Below are 14,077 nucleotides of genomic sequence, written 5' to 3'. Positions count from 1 at the left end.
CATCTCGAATTCTTGACAAGCCGTCGTCGTGGTTTAATTGAAAAAATGAATTTGACCATCAGAAGTGATAATATCGTCTTCAAGAAGATCGACACTGTATGATAACTGACAGAATTTTCTATCTTAGCATTGAATGAGCGCAAAGCAGAGGTTCGAATTCAGTACAGAGATGTGCCTGGAGATATATTCGATGGTAAGCCAAAGAGAAATGAATTGGTGATACGATTGCAGCCTGGAGAAGCAATTTATATTAAAATGATGACCAAATCTCCGGGCATAACATTTGACATGGAGGAAACTGAGTTGGATTTGACCTACGGCAGTAGATACAAGGTGCGTAAAGTTTTGCCATTATTAACTTATACTTGGAAATTGATTAACGTGAAGAAAACTTTAACGAATTTATTATTCCTCGGGGTTTCGATATTTAGGAGCTCAAGCTGCCCGATGCATACGAAAGACTAATTTTAGATGTATTCTGCGGTTCGCAAATGCACTTTGTAAGGAGTGACGAACTCGCCGAAGCTTGGAAAATTTTCACCCCGTTACTCCATAGAATTGAGAAGGAAAAAATTCAGCCGATCCCTTACGAGTATGTACAATGCTTAATAGATCACAGAACGAGACGAGGAAAGAAGTTTTCCCGACTTGTTATAGTTATAGTTGAAAAATTTTATACACTTTTGTTATAAATTGCCTAAATTTTTTCAGATATGGATCACGAGGACCCAAGGAAGCTAACGAAAAAGCGAAAGAAAACAATTTCAAGTACTATGGTTCCTATAAATGGGTGAAACCTGATCATCAGTAATTAAATCGTCAGTTTTATTGCAAGTCGTAATATTTTATTGGTAGAAGAAATGTTTCCGGCGCGGCGTAAAGATGTTATCAGTCGATAAAATAAGTCTCGAATCTAGCGAAAACAATTTTCAATCCGTTTAATTACAACTAGACTTGACCCGGATATTTAAATCATTCAATTTTTTATTTTTATATTCCTTTTACACGGAATTGACGTTTACAATTCTAAACTCATTCCTGGAAACTACTTCCTAGCTTGCTCAACGCTGTTCTTGTAATCATATTTACGTAAAATACAACAAATTTTGCATTTCTTTATTTTATACACATTCTTCTCCGGTCTAAACGATCATTCGATAGATCGTGTTGCTTTCAAGCGTTACATAAGAATCATTTCAACATAAACGAGCCATAAAAAATGAAATTAATCAACATTATAGTTGAAATCGTGCATTCTACCACGACGACAAATAATGTACAATATTTTTGATAAATATTTAAATATTTAAGAATTATTAGGCTATGTTATTGTTAATAATATTATTTAAAAAAAGGAAAAAGAAATCTTTTGAAAAGAATGCAATAACTTGATCATCCGTGATGAGCAATAAAATTTTTGAGTAAAATAGAGAAAAATATTTACGCAACGGAAAAATGAAGCGAAATGACGAATACTGGCAAACTTGATACTCACTAAGTACGTAAGTTTATTACAAATTCCAAATCAACAATCTACGTTACATTCCGTTACCCACTGTCTTAACATTTACACCGAGCACAGAATGTTTGTAATAAATAAGGGACACACATTTGGGTTGTTTCTATTTAATTATCATCACTATGTGAGACTTGTGGATCAATTGCGATGAGATTAGATTATTATTATATGTTAAATAAATTAAAATCCTGAAAGTTCAAAAAGAGAAAATAAACCTAGCGATTTATAAGGTATAGATGAGAAATATTACCTCCTTTATCATCTAACAGCAGATACTTTTTGCCTTCTATTTCAGTCCTGGTTTCAACAAGTTGATCAAACTTGAAACTTGTTTATAAGTACATGAGAAATATTAATTTCATCGTCTGCCAAACGTTGTTACGCATAATATGACGCAAGCAGAAATTCATAACTTTACCGCAAGTTTTTTTATTTTATTCAATTAATATGTTTTCACGATTTATTGTAAAATTTATCAAGTTACAAATATATAGATATAATATACATGCACGTGTCGTGTGCATGCCTAATCACTGATGACGAATAATTTGAATTCATTAGATGGAGTTTAGTTCATTTTACTTATTGTGTAGATAAATTAAATACTTGCGCAAGATAAAAACAAAAACAAAAAAAAAATATTCAGGTGTAAATCATGTCAAATAATATCGTTGAGTTAAAAACAAAACTGCCTAACGAATTTGATGCGTTTAGATATAAGTAATTATGCACTGCTGAAAAACACGAAAGATCTTTAGACGAATTTCTGGCTTTATCACTGGAGCAGTGGTCAATTGGATAATTAAAAGATAAAGCGAACAAAGAAAAAACAAAATAGTAACAATATTACTTTTTTTTGCAATTAACACTAACGTGGGAGTGAATTCGACGTTCAACATGCTTATAAAAAGCCAGGAATAATTTCGCCGTGAACGTTTTCATCTGAGCATATTTAAAAGCTGAGAAAGGAAAAACAAGGAAACGTGAAATCGTCAGGGGGCGGTCGCGATAGTTGAATCAATTGATATGATTATAAAGTTGAATAATAATAATAACAACACTAATAATAACAATTCCGAAAAACAAGAATAACAGAAAATTGAAAAGTCGGTTATGATACAAGCTCGGTCGGATTATAATTTTCGGGCCAACTGTTGAGCTTAAATATACATTCTGCATACATGAATATAAATAATACTAGGTATTGATCATTACATAATATTTACAATTGAAAAACAAAAAACTTGTCACAGGGATTCTTTGACTCCGGACTAGCCATACACAGGATTACGTGAATTTCAATGTCGACCTATGACCTACGATTTATTTACTTGGATGCCAAGATTTATATCGATACGTAATTGTTTTTAATGAATATAATTTAATTAATAATTTAATCCTTACACCTCATAGTTTGAAGACTGTAACAATTCGTCCCAATTAATGCTAGCTTGGAAAACCTCCTGCTGTAACCACAACTCGTAGTGTTGTTTGAATTCCTCTGTGAGTTCAACGTCCGAACCTAAAACCGACGTGACAAACGTATCCATCGGTTCCATCTCTTTGTCTCTAACGTTATTTGTGTATCGACGGTTATTGAAGCGATCCACACAAGCGCGCAACGCGCACTCTTCCTCCTGAAAATCCCACGGTCTTGCCTCCAGATCTAAAAAAGTCAATCGAGTAATGAAAAAATGGTGTACCGCCCATCGTCACTCGGTTCAGGGGGTCACCTCGTGTCATGGTCGGTTTCTGGAGCATTTTCTAGACATTTTTCTCGACAACCAATAAAAAGATAGAACTTTGAACTTTTTGTATAAAAAAATTATGAACTTTCACAATTAATTTTTGTGTAAATGTATCATAAAAAGTTCAAAGTTGTATCTTTTCATTGGTAGTAAAAAAAATGCCGAGAAAATGCTTAAAAAATCGGCCGTCACACGAGGTGACACCCTTAATCAGAGGTTGAAGATTTTCCATACCATTGCCGTAAGCCCAATCGTCGTTTAGGCGATGTCGGACTTTGCCGTAAATCGCACTGATTGTTTTCATATTCGATTTTCGCCATTGCCTGCCTAGGTACTTAGTCTGCATTTTTAAAAGCTTCAAAACGTACAGCTGCATCATTCCGTGTCTCACTTTCAAAGTGCGCTTCAATATTGGTGCGGATTTAAACACCACGAGCATCTAAGGCAGAATTATAACGTCAAATGTGTGAAATTTGGCGAATAATAAAATGAAAAATGTAAGACTGAACGAAACTGATTGACTGTGTTTTCGTTGGTTTTCGCTTTTCGTCCATCATTCAATCAGCGAGTTTAGCGAAATTTAGTAAAAAAAACAAACTAATAAATTCGCACCATTATTCTGCTGTGCTTCCATTTGGTGAGTTTGTTCAGGATTCTCAAAAGATTGATACAGGAAAATATGTTGCGCCAACAGTAAGGCTTTCCATCTCCAATTTCAAGAGTTTCTGCAGTAAGTTCGGGCTGATCTCCAATTACGCATGAGGGGAAATCTAAGATTGGAATGCTAAAAAGTGAAGGAAAAACGTGAAGAGTTATACTTATATTAAATAAACGAATGTTTCAGGTGGTTACTTTACAATGAGGAACAGATATGACTCACAAGTTTTCCGCTTCGATGTAAGTCATCACGTTTTGATTCAAAAATTTCAAAACCAATGGTATGCAGTTTGCGAATACCAGATGCTGGGACATGAATTCGAACTGATAAACATGGTTCAGTTTAAAGTGTTTCAGCAGCAATAGTAATATCGCTGATACGGCTTTGACGATTATTTCTTTGTGACGACTGACGTCAATTCCCAGCTTCATTGATTGCAGTACAGTTATTCTGCAGGAAAAAATATGATTACGAGTATTAGAAACGTGTTCGAGATTCTATTTTTGTCCAATTTAAGATAGTTGATTCGACATTTAAAACAAGTAATGTTGTCTTTTCTTCAATTAATATAATCTTACGGCATTTCCTCCGGCAGCACGTCAGCCACAATGTTAATTGTGTCGGTTTTGGCTTTGCTCGTTGGTGCAGCTGCTAGCAGTATTTTTAAGAGCGCGATTTTGTACTGCGGAAGATTAGCCAGAATTGCTTGGTATAAGATTTCAGTTGGCGTCTGACGTGGCATTGGCTCGGGTGTACTCATTGGATTTCTAGCCATTTCTTCTTCCTTTTGAATCTGAATTTCAGCCAGGGACGTGTACATGTGCTAAACACGAAAAAACAATCGAAATTACTTTAATAGAAATCGGATTCTTATTATAAGTGACTAGAATATTTGCTTGTTGTTTCTGAAACATGTAAACGCAGTATAAAACCCTAACAGAAAAAATGCTTACGATAAAATCGAAGATGCCGAATGAAATTGGAAACTCATAAGATGATGTTGACCAACCTTTTTCAGGGTGTTTACACCTTCGTGAATGGGCTGTGGTAGGCCAGCCAAGCTTTCACGATCCCCTTGCAGTTTGTAACCGACGAATTTCATTCTTGAAACAGCTAAAAATGTGTCTACGTCCTTTTGTCTTACTTTAGGAGTCCATGGGAGTCCCACTGTTTTGTCAAATGAAGTGAAATCAATAAAACAGTTAGAGCCAGTGATTTTACATGCAGCTTAACTTTGATTTCATCCGATTTGTTCTACCTTTTGCTTTTGTAGATTCCGGAGTACTCGATCTTGACTCAGTCTGATTATGTTGGGGAGTTGAAAACTGTATCTGATCTTCAAAACCTTCGTCATCATAGTTAGACTCTTGTCCCGAATTTCCCCTGGCGCCATCAAAGTCTATCGCCAATTCTGGCTCGTCCAACGAACTCTGTTTCATCAGCATCTGTAAACGTAGGTAAGTGATAAATATTGTCTGTATTGATAAGTGATTAAACCTGAAAATGTCGACCCTGGAATATAGAAGGTGCTTCTTATTTTGGCTATGCTGAAGAGAGGAAGGTAGAGTGGAGCGGACGCTCTCAGGAACACCAATACTCTGAACGAACTTACACAAGGCATCTCGGATTTCATGGTGACTCAAGTAACGAGATCACTAGCCTTCTCCTCTACTACTAAAGGTGCAACGGAAACTTCCATTGAATACACGCACACGATCGGACAGTGTTTACAAAATAATATCTGGCCTCTGAAGAGTGTAGCCTCAGTGGCTTTGAGAACGTCATTGCTATCGTGTGTCTGAGACACGTTATCGAGAACAAAGTAAGTAACTGACCTATTCTATTCATTACCGTATTTGCAGGAAAATAAGACGCGGTTTTCTCCCTTTTTTAAATTCTCAAAACCCGGGTGTGTTTGAAACGGGGACACAAATGTCGAAAATTGTAATAAATTGTTGAAAGGCGAGCTTTCACGGTTAGTATGCCTCGGAAAAGCTAGAGATGATTAGAACATGTGTGTACAAGAATAGCGATAATTTAGTAATAATTATAGAATTACATCATGAAATCTTTTTTATCCAGAATACAACAATCGGTGCACTAATTGTACACTTTCACATGTATTTTAGTAAAAAAAAAATTATATCCAGTAAGGATTTGTTTATCAAAGTTTCCCTTTGACAACGGATGCGTCTTATATTTGGGATCATCTTATTTTCGGCTAACTACATTCAGAATTTGATACACGATAAACCAAAAAATGTTGAAGTGAAGTAATTCTCTCTGTAGAACCTTTTCTTTTGCTTTTCCTGTTGCAAAAACTCTGAAAATTCACCCAAGAATTTGTTTAAAAACATCGATGTACCTCTTTGATCAACTGTTTTTCTCTATATTAACAAGAGGTTGTTACATGCTACAGTTCGTTGTTAGTGAAACTCTGATGTTTTGTGAAAATTTGAAGCTCTTTGGAAAAAAACTTTCGTTCTATTTTTCCACAAGTCTTGCGTATTATTCTGAAAATATTTAATCTCAAACAAGTCTGATATCGTGAAATTTAGACAACAATTAAGATTTACGCATCATCAATGGTGTTAACAGTTGTTCAGAAAAGAATTTGCAACCAAGAAATTTTCAGTGTGTGTTTTATGCTGATAAAACTGGTCAGGTGACAAGTTTTTTTGTTGTAACAAAAATTCACGAACAAGTGACGCATCGTTGAGGGTGGGAGGAAAAAAAAATAATATTGTATTTATTGATATGTTTACAGTAAACATCGGCAGTTCTGCAGAAACTTGCCATGCGATATAATAAAGTATGCATGGTTTACTTTGACGTTGAGACCGGTGGTTTGGAAAGAACGTGCGACATTTTGCAAATTGCAATGAAGTATGGCGATGATGTATTCAATGAATATATTAATCCCACTCAAAAGGTGAACTGGATGGCAACTCAATTAACTGGTCTTAGTAATGTGGATGGAAAACTATTGCTGCACGGACAAAGGGTGCAATCATATCCTTTATCCAGAGTGATTAGAGACATGCTTACGTACCTTCGAAACTTCGGAAGGCCTTGTGTTTTGGTCGCGCACAACTGTTTTAAATTTGACGCACCTCGTTTGATTCGCGCTATGAGGAATGCAGGCGTTCTGAGGAATGCGAGCGCTCTTAACAAAGCTGGTGAAATTATCGACGGCTTTGCGGACACGCTACCGCTTTTCAAAAAGAAATTTCCAGGCGAATGTATCAAGTTACATCATATGGCATGGAGGAAATTAGCTTACAAACTTGAAGAAACTCATGACGCACTTGGCAATGTTTACCTATTGGAAGAGCTAACCAGATGCTATCTATCGGAAGAACAAGTTTCTACCAGCTGGAAAAGTTTACCAGCAGCTTTAGAAAGATTCTGGAACAATGAGAGAGTTGCAGCCGTTGTAAGAACGTTGCAACCGTTGAACGGTTTCGTATCACAGAACACGATGACGAGTTTAGCAGAAGCAGGAATAAATTACGACTTACTCGTGAGCACGTACAGACGTGACGGCGAACAGGCGGCGATATCGTTGATACAAGAAACGGTGAACGGCAAGCCGACAGGTATTAAGAAGCAAAAAGTTGCAAACCAAATTCTCGATTATTTGCAGATGTATAATTAAGTTTTCAATGCATTATCCAGATGGATTCCTTATAATATTTAGTCTATATGGTTTATCGAAGTTTCTGTTATTTCTACATTGCATATAAGATTTTAAATTGCCTTTATAAACGAATATATTACACATAGCCGAAGAATAATGGAAGGTCAGTAGAATGTAAAAACTTACTCTACGAAAAGATCGGTTGCTTCTTTTCTGATTCTGTGTTTCGAGCAGATCGGCAGCACTAGCAGGTGGCGAACAGGATCTCATTCCCTTGGCGATTTCTATCGTATCTTCCTCCTGAATATCCAATCCAGCCTCCGCTCTGTAAGTGGCTTTTAATTCCCTTAAAGTTTCAATGCCGCCAAGAGACACCAGAATAACTTTCCAGAGAAGTAGAAGGACCTTTTTCATAGGGAAATGTGACGCCGAACCGCTACAGAACCTCGTTGCCATTCCGAGGAGTTTCACTGCTAGTAATTCTTCTCCGTATGGATTTACTGTATCCATAATTAAAATAAAACCAATTGAAATATAAACCAAAACAATTTAGAACTGTAAGAGAAGATTGTCAAGAAGAAAAAAAAAAGTATTACAGGAAGGAACAGATTATTAGTTGGAAGATTGAATAGAAAAATTCAAGAATTTGACGTACTGAGTTCTTCCTTGAAAGCTTCAACATTTTTTTTGTAAGGACTGTTCTCTATGTCGAGAGCTTCGACCCTCATCACTTCGGTAATGATGTAAAGAACGGATAGAATCACGCGGAGGTCGACCGAATCTGCCAAACTCACAGCCAACTTCCGTGAAGCTGATGTGGCCGCTGCGCTGTTTCTAGAAATGAAAAGGTAGCGTGACAATACTAGTAACAGCCTGAGCCTTCCTGGATCGCATTGTAATTCTAAAATTTACAAGCAGGTAAAAAAACCAGGCAGAGAGGAAAGATTATGAGTTTAGAAAAGCTAGCAAACTGACTCAATCTCGATGTTGAGCAATTCCACAAACGCTGGAAAGACTCCAGCCTCGTACAGCAGCATGACATTCTTCCTTGTCCAGTCTTGTTGTTCCTTGTCCGACTGTACTTCTGCCCAGGATCCTTGAGCCAGGTACAGGATCGAACAGGCAGCTTTCATTCTGATCTGCTTATTCGACACTTCGAGCTGGTTCAGCAGCTTGTAAATTATGGATCTCTGCTGTGAGGTTGGATGCGTTTGCCACCAGGCGAGCAGGTTATACTGTTCCATCTGCTCCTCGAATGCCTGAAGCGATGGTTGAACAAAATATTAAAAATGATAAGAAGCATTTTCATCGTTTAAAAAATTGAGACGAGTATTTTGCATATTTATCTATTTTCAAAGAAGAGCCAGAATTTGATTCATGCATTCATCAATCATTTCGTAATGAATATCTTGTTCGATACTTATAGGTTTAAAATGAAGATGCATTACTTTGAGATTATACGTGAGCTCATGTTTTTCCGTATAGCTATACAGCTCTGCAATTTCATTGGCATGGGTGTCGGCGTCGTCATAGACAAAATCTAAGTCAGAAGTTTCGTAGTCATCCTGAAAGAATAAGGAGTATCAAGATCAATACGTTGCGGTGATAATTTGAGCAGTAAAATCAGGTCAAAGTAAAGCTGATTGCTGCTAAATGTTACGTCAGTTTTAAATGGCCACAAGATATACCAAAGAAAGGTGTCGAAATGTCTGAAAACTATTTCAAACGTGTAGGGAATTGTTCGATACCAAATTAAAAGTTTGTTAAAGTCATTCGATTCGGAAGGGAAATATTTCGGATTTCCCTTAAATAAAAATCAGTGCATTTTGAGCTACCACATTTTTTTTTGCACAGTATTAAACAGGATTAGAGTGAAATTGAAATGTAATGAAAAAACGTGATAAAATTTGGGATTTGGGAATTCATGAATCAATTTTTTTCTGACTAGTTGACAGACAATCAGCGGTCCCGCATCGTTAGAATTATAATTCGGCCTACGAGCTTTGTCATAAATATACAATGAATTCAAGCTTAGGTTAGGTTGTACTCGAAATGACAGTGAAATTATCTGCGAACCAAACCGCTATTTTCCAACGAATTAATTGATAAGTAACAGACATACTTCGGAATAATCTTTGTTCGGTTGGCGATTAACGTCACGATATTTTCGAGACGCTGTTCGCTTTTCGTTGAAATTCGTGTCGAACGAAAACGACGCCATTTAGCCTATCTTCCTGAACAGCTGTACGTTGTCGTCACCTAGTTTTTATTGTTTTTAAATTATACAACATGCCACATAAATATTTAGCAAACCGGTAGAGCGTTAATAAAATATTCCTGTCTTGGGTCACTATTCACTATTTTTTTTTCTTCACTTTGCGCTTCCTCTGCGTTAATACAGAGATGGTTTATGTCACAATTTATTGTCCCCTGTTTATTCCTTCTACAGGCTTATTTGTTATTTCGCTATGCGTTCGAACATTTATTGTTAGTTTGCATATCTAGGTTCATCGCATGATTCATGGCAATCCGTGTGTATTCGTTATGTATAGGGTGCTTTCCGAAATTAAGAGTTCTAGTAGTATTCTTAGGTCCATGGTTCTAGCACACCATGTATACTCACACCCCTTACACCCACGGTCTTACATACAGGTCTGGGGACTCTAGTGGTGGGGGAAGTACGCTTACGCTGTAGTTTTTGTTTTTCAGCGCTACCGTTAGTTGGCACTAATGGTAAAGTAATGTTCGCAAACATAACCTCAAATTTCTCAAACTTTGCAAATGACGTGGTCCAAATGTACGTAAAAATAGTGAAAATCGCCTAAATCGTGCATGGTTATTTATTTTTAAGAATAACGTGTGCCATCATCACTTCGTCATCGCACACCACTTATTGTTTGAGAAGTTTGAGGTTATGTTTGCGAACATTACTTTACCATTAGTGCCAACTAGCGGTAGCGCTGAAAAACAAAAACTGCAGCGTAAGCGTACTTCCCCTACCACGGAAATTTCGACGAGTCCCCAGACCCTGTATGTAAGACCGTGCTCACACGACGATGGCAGCATCAAAAACTTCGCAGGACAGAGGCAGAACTACTCAGGAACTGATTAGCGCAAAAAAGATAAAATATTAGTACGAGAAAGGAAGAAGAATGTTATGACGAATAAGCTCTGTCGGAAATTGTCAAAATCCCGTAACAGCGCTGTAGTCGAGACGCAGTTGAGGCAGGGAGGCGCGGGTTTGAATTTATTCAGCGTCCTGAAAGACAACTGTCAAAAAAATTAGTAAACACGAACAGAAGTGCGTCTCATGTTGAGACGTTTATTCAGTTTATTTTGTCCGCTGCGGTATAAGCAAGAGTAAAAATGCCGTGTGAAATGATAACCTTACAGCTGGGCCAGTGTGGCAACCAAAGTGAGTATTTTCCGAGAATTATGACTCCTGAAAACCCCCATTCCCCCATTTTCGAGGTTATGTTGTAGATACTCTAAATTGCTTGGCCGGCCAGCGATCACTTCATAATTAGTGTCCATTTTGCAACATTTTCACGTTAGACTTTCGTTAAAATTCTGATCTTTGGCCAGTTGCTTGATTTTTTAACAGAGTCCTCACTATTGGCGGTATATAATGTATATTTGTGCCTATCTGTTGCTTATCGCTCTAAGATCAAACGAATTGCCCATTTATCCTTTGCACCTTAATATCTTATTTCTGACTTGTTCTATTAGCTATAATTCTTTCCACACTTCATTATAAAACGAATATCTGTTACTGATCCAAAATCGTTGGAACTTTCTTTCTAGTTGGTTTTGAATTCTGGAAAAGACTCTGTGCAGAGCATGGAATTAATCCTGAAGGGATTCTCGAGGATTATGCAACAGAAGGAACAGACAGAAAAGATGTCTTCTTTTACCAATCGGATGACGAACACTACATACCACGTGCCGTACTTTTGGATTTGGAGCCTCGAGTTATACACACAATCATGAACTCGCCCTACTCTAAGGTTGGTATCATTTTAATACATTCATATCCATTTTTCAGTACATCTGTTGCATTTCCAATAATTAATAAGAACTTCATTATCAATGATTACAGCTCTATAATCCTGAGAATATATATTTATCGAAACACGGAGGTGGAGCAGGCAATAACTGGGCGTCGGGTTACCACCAGGGTGAGAAACTACAAGAGGAAATATTCGACATCTTGGACAGAGAAGCAGATGGGAGCGACAGCTTAGAGGCAAGAATACTATTTCGCTTGAGCAAACATCGAATAACTTACATTCTACATCAATTTTTCTTTATTGTATGCAGACCGATTGATTTCAGGGATTCGTTCTGTGTCATTCAATTGCCGGCGGGACTGGCTCGGGTATGGGATCGTTTATGCTAGAGAGTTTGGCTGACAGGTTTCCAAAAAAGTTGATAGAAACTTACAGCGTGTTTCCTAATCAGGATGAGATCAGGTGATTTTCTTTAAACTTGTTTTCACTACAATCATCGCAATAAACTTGCTAAAGCTCTAATGTTTTCATATAAATTTTTCTTGTCTTGACTCAGCGATGTCGTCGTACAACCGTACAACTCGTTGCTTACTCTGAAGAGGTTGACACAATGCGCAGACTGCGTTGTTGTTCTTGATAACACAGCTCTGAACAGAATCGCCTCAGATCGTCTCCACATACAGAATCCAAGCTTCACACAAATCAACAAACTCGTCTCCACTATCATGTCCGTCAGCACGACTACTTTGAGGCAAGTTCAAATTATTCATCTCAATTTGTGATTGCCGTGTTCTGAGAATTCTCCACATACTGAAAGACTTATTCATCAAGTCAACATTGTCATTTAGAACAAAATTTTGTCGATATTTGTTTGGCAAAAAATTTTTTCCGTTTACTGTTCTGCTATCGAGTATTGTTATCCATCTCAAATGAAATTACGATATTTTCAGGTATCCCTCATACATGAACAATGATCTGGTTGGTTTAATCGCACCTCTTATACCGACGCCAAGATTACATTTCCTCATGACGGGCTACACGCCACTCACCACCGATCAAGAGGTAAGTAAATACCTGTAAAACTAGTTTTCTGGTACAGCAATGAGGCAGTGACATTACTTTTTTCTAAAACAGGGAGCTTCGGTACGAAAAACCTCGGTTTTGGACGTGATGCGACGATTATTGCAGCCCAAAAACATGATGGTATCGACAGCTTTGGATCGAAATGCGGCACATTGTTATATATCCATATTAAATATCATCCAGGTCAGGAGATGAGAATAAATTTCTCAAATGCGTGACTTAATTTACCTACTTTGTATTCTTAGCATTCTGCTACTCATCTCTTCTGATTCGTCGATTGATCATTTTTTACAGGGAGAAGTAGACCCTACGCAAGTTCACAAATCTCTCCAAAGAATTAGGGAGAGAAAACTTGCACAATTCATACCCTGGGGACCAGCCAGCATTCAAGTTGCACTCTCGAGGAAGTCTCCGTACATTCAGAGCACCCACAGAGTCTCCGGACTCATGCTGGCAAACCACACTAACATATCATCGGCATGTATAGCTTTTTTTTCTCGTGTCTAGTTTTTTTTTCCATACATCGAGTCTTTAGTTCTTGCAGTTTTCAAATTTTCGTCTCTTCGTATTAGGAAACGCATGGCTTTTTGGGAAGACCTAAAATATAAGAGTCATTTTTCACTTACAGCTTTTCGATCGCGCACTTCAACAGTACGACAAGCTACGCAAACGAGAAGCTTTTTTGGAACAATTTCGAAAGGAGAAAATGTTCGAGGACAATTTGGACGAGCTTGATCATTCGCGACAAGTGGTTGAGGACCTTGTAAAGGAATACCAGGCTGCTACAAGGCCGGATTACCTCACGTGGAGCCCTGTGAAGAATGAATAAATTTGAGACTATAATGTTGCCTAAAAGACACCAAAACTGTGTCATCGTCACGCAGAACGTACCGACTGCAAAACGCATGCTTGAAGCCTCGGTGGAGCTGCTTTGACGAACAAAGTTTTAATTCACATCGTTAAACATCGCTGTGATTTCAACAAAGCTGCTGAAATGATTGAGGTATTAACTCCAGAACAAACTGTGTATACATTTTTCAATTCTACCTCAAAGTTGATGTTTTCAATTTTAGCTGAATTGTATGCCATAAATCGCGAAATACTCTGCGGCACGCCATATTTGCCACTAAGCCGTGTAGATATATCTATTTTTTATTCAATTTTTAATAATATTCACAGTACCGCAACTCAGCTTCTGCTGATTTTTTTCGGTCCCGATCTAATAGAGAAACGTTTACGTTGTTCGTTGAAAAGAATTTGTGTTATCTGCTTATGCGAGCTCAGCTCTAATGGGGCTTTCAATGCTTCGCACTTGACAAATAAATCACAAGCTTTTTAATCATATACGTGGTATTGTAAAGTGAATCCTGACAATTTTTCAAAATCGTTTGAGGACTGAATATTGTTGACCATTTTGAA

General features: G+C 37.4%; 4 protein-coding genes across 6 annotated transcripts in view; 3 read left to right on the top strand and 1 right to left on the bottom strand.

Moving 5' to 3' along the window:
- The window catches only part of LOC124410874 (glucose-6-phosphate 1-dehydrogenase), a 35,231-nt gene that overhangs the window by 11,877 nt on the left and 9,277 nt on the right, over window positions 1-14,077 (top strand). For 2 of the 3 annotated variants that reach the window (XM_046889563.1, XM_046889565.1), the window contains exons 6-8: window positions 128-333; window positions 432-592; window positions 712-1,608. In XM_046889563.1, coding sequence (XP_046745519.1) covers window positions 128-333; window positions 432-592; window positions 712-811 — 467 coding nt within the window. In that variant the 3' untranslated portion in view covers window positions 812-1,608. Of the gene's footprint in view, window positions 1-127; window positions 334-431; window positions 593-711; window positions 1,609-7,615; window positions 7,625-14,077 lie in introns of those variants that run through there. The other variant, XR_006929630.1, reaches the window with a different exon arrangement.
- On the bottom strand, window positions 2,083-9,935 carry LOC124410871 (striatin-interacting protein 1). The gene is made up of 12 exons (XM_046889560.1): window positions 9,688-9,935; window positions 9,014-9,130; window positions 8,541-8,824; window positions 8,221-8,399; window positions 7,752-8,065; window positions 5,184-5,370; window positions 4,935-5,092; window positions 4,504-4,748; window positions 4,148-4,375; window positions 3,880-4,051; window positions 3,502-3,706; window positions 2,083-3,185 (listed from the first exon to the last, which is right to left on the bottom strand). Exons 1-12 carry the CDS (start codon window positions 9,784-9,786, stop codon window positions 2,920-2,922), a joined length of 2,454 nt encoding a protein of 817 aa, XP_046745516.1. The 5' UTR covers window positions 9,787-9,935; the 3' UTR covers window positions 2,083-2,919.
- Window positions 6,723-7,583, top strand: LOC124410881. The gene has a single exon (XM_046889579.1). The coding sequence runs from the start codon at window positions 6,723-6,725 to the stop codon at window positions 7,581-7,583; it is 861 nt and encodes a 286-aa protein (XP_046745535.1).
- LOC124410877 (tubulin gamma-2 chain) lies at window positions 10,784-14,000 on the top strand. The gene is made up of 9 exons (XM_046889570.1): window positions 10,784-10,980; window positions 11,370-11,572; window positions 11,665-11,811; window positions 11,901-12,037; window positions 12,132-12,326; window positions 12,526-12,637; window positions 12,710-12,841; window positions 12,953-13,135; window positions 13,287-14,000. The coding sequence occupies exons 1-9, from the start codon at window positions 10,932-10,934 to the stop codon at window positions 13,485-13,487; spliced, it is 1,359 nt and encodes a 452-aa protein (XP_046745526.1). The 5' UTR covers window positions 10,784-10,931; the 3' UTR covers window positions 13,488-14,000.

Source organism: Diprion similis, chromosome 10, assembly GCF_021155765.1.
Source record: "Diprion similis isolate iyDipSimi1 chromosome 10, iyDipSimi1.1, whole genome shotgun sequence".
Classification (NCBI taxonomy): Eukaryota; Metazoa; Arthropoda; class Insecta; order Hymenoptera; family Diprionidae; genus Diprion; species Diprion similis.
This window is presented reverse-complemented; position numbering and strand designations above follow the sequence as displayed.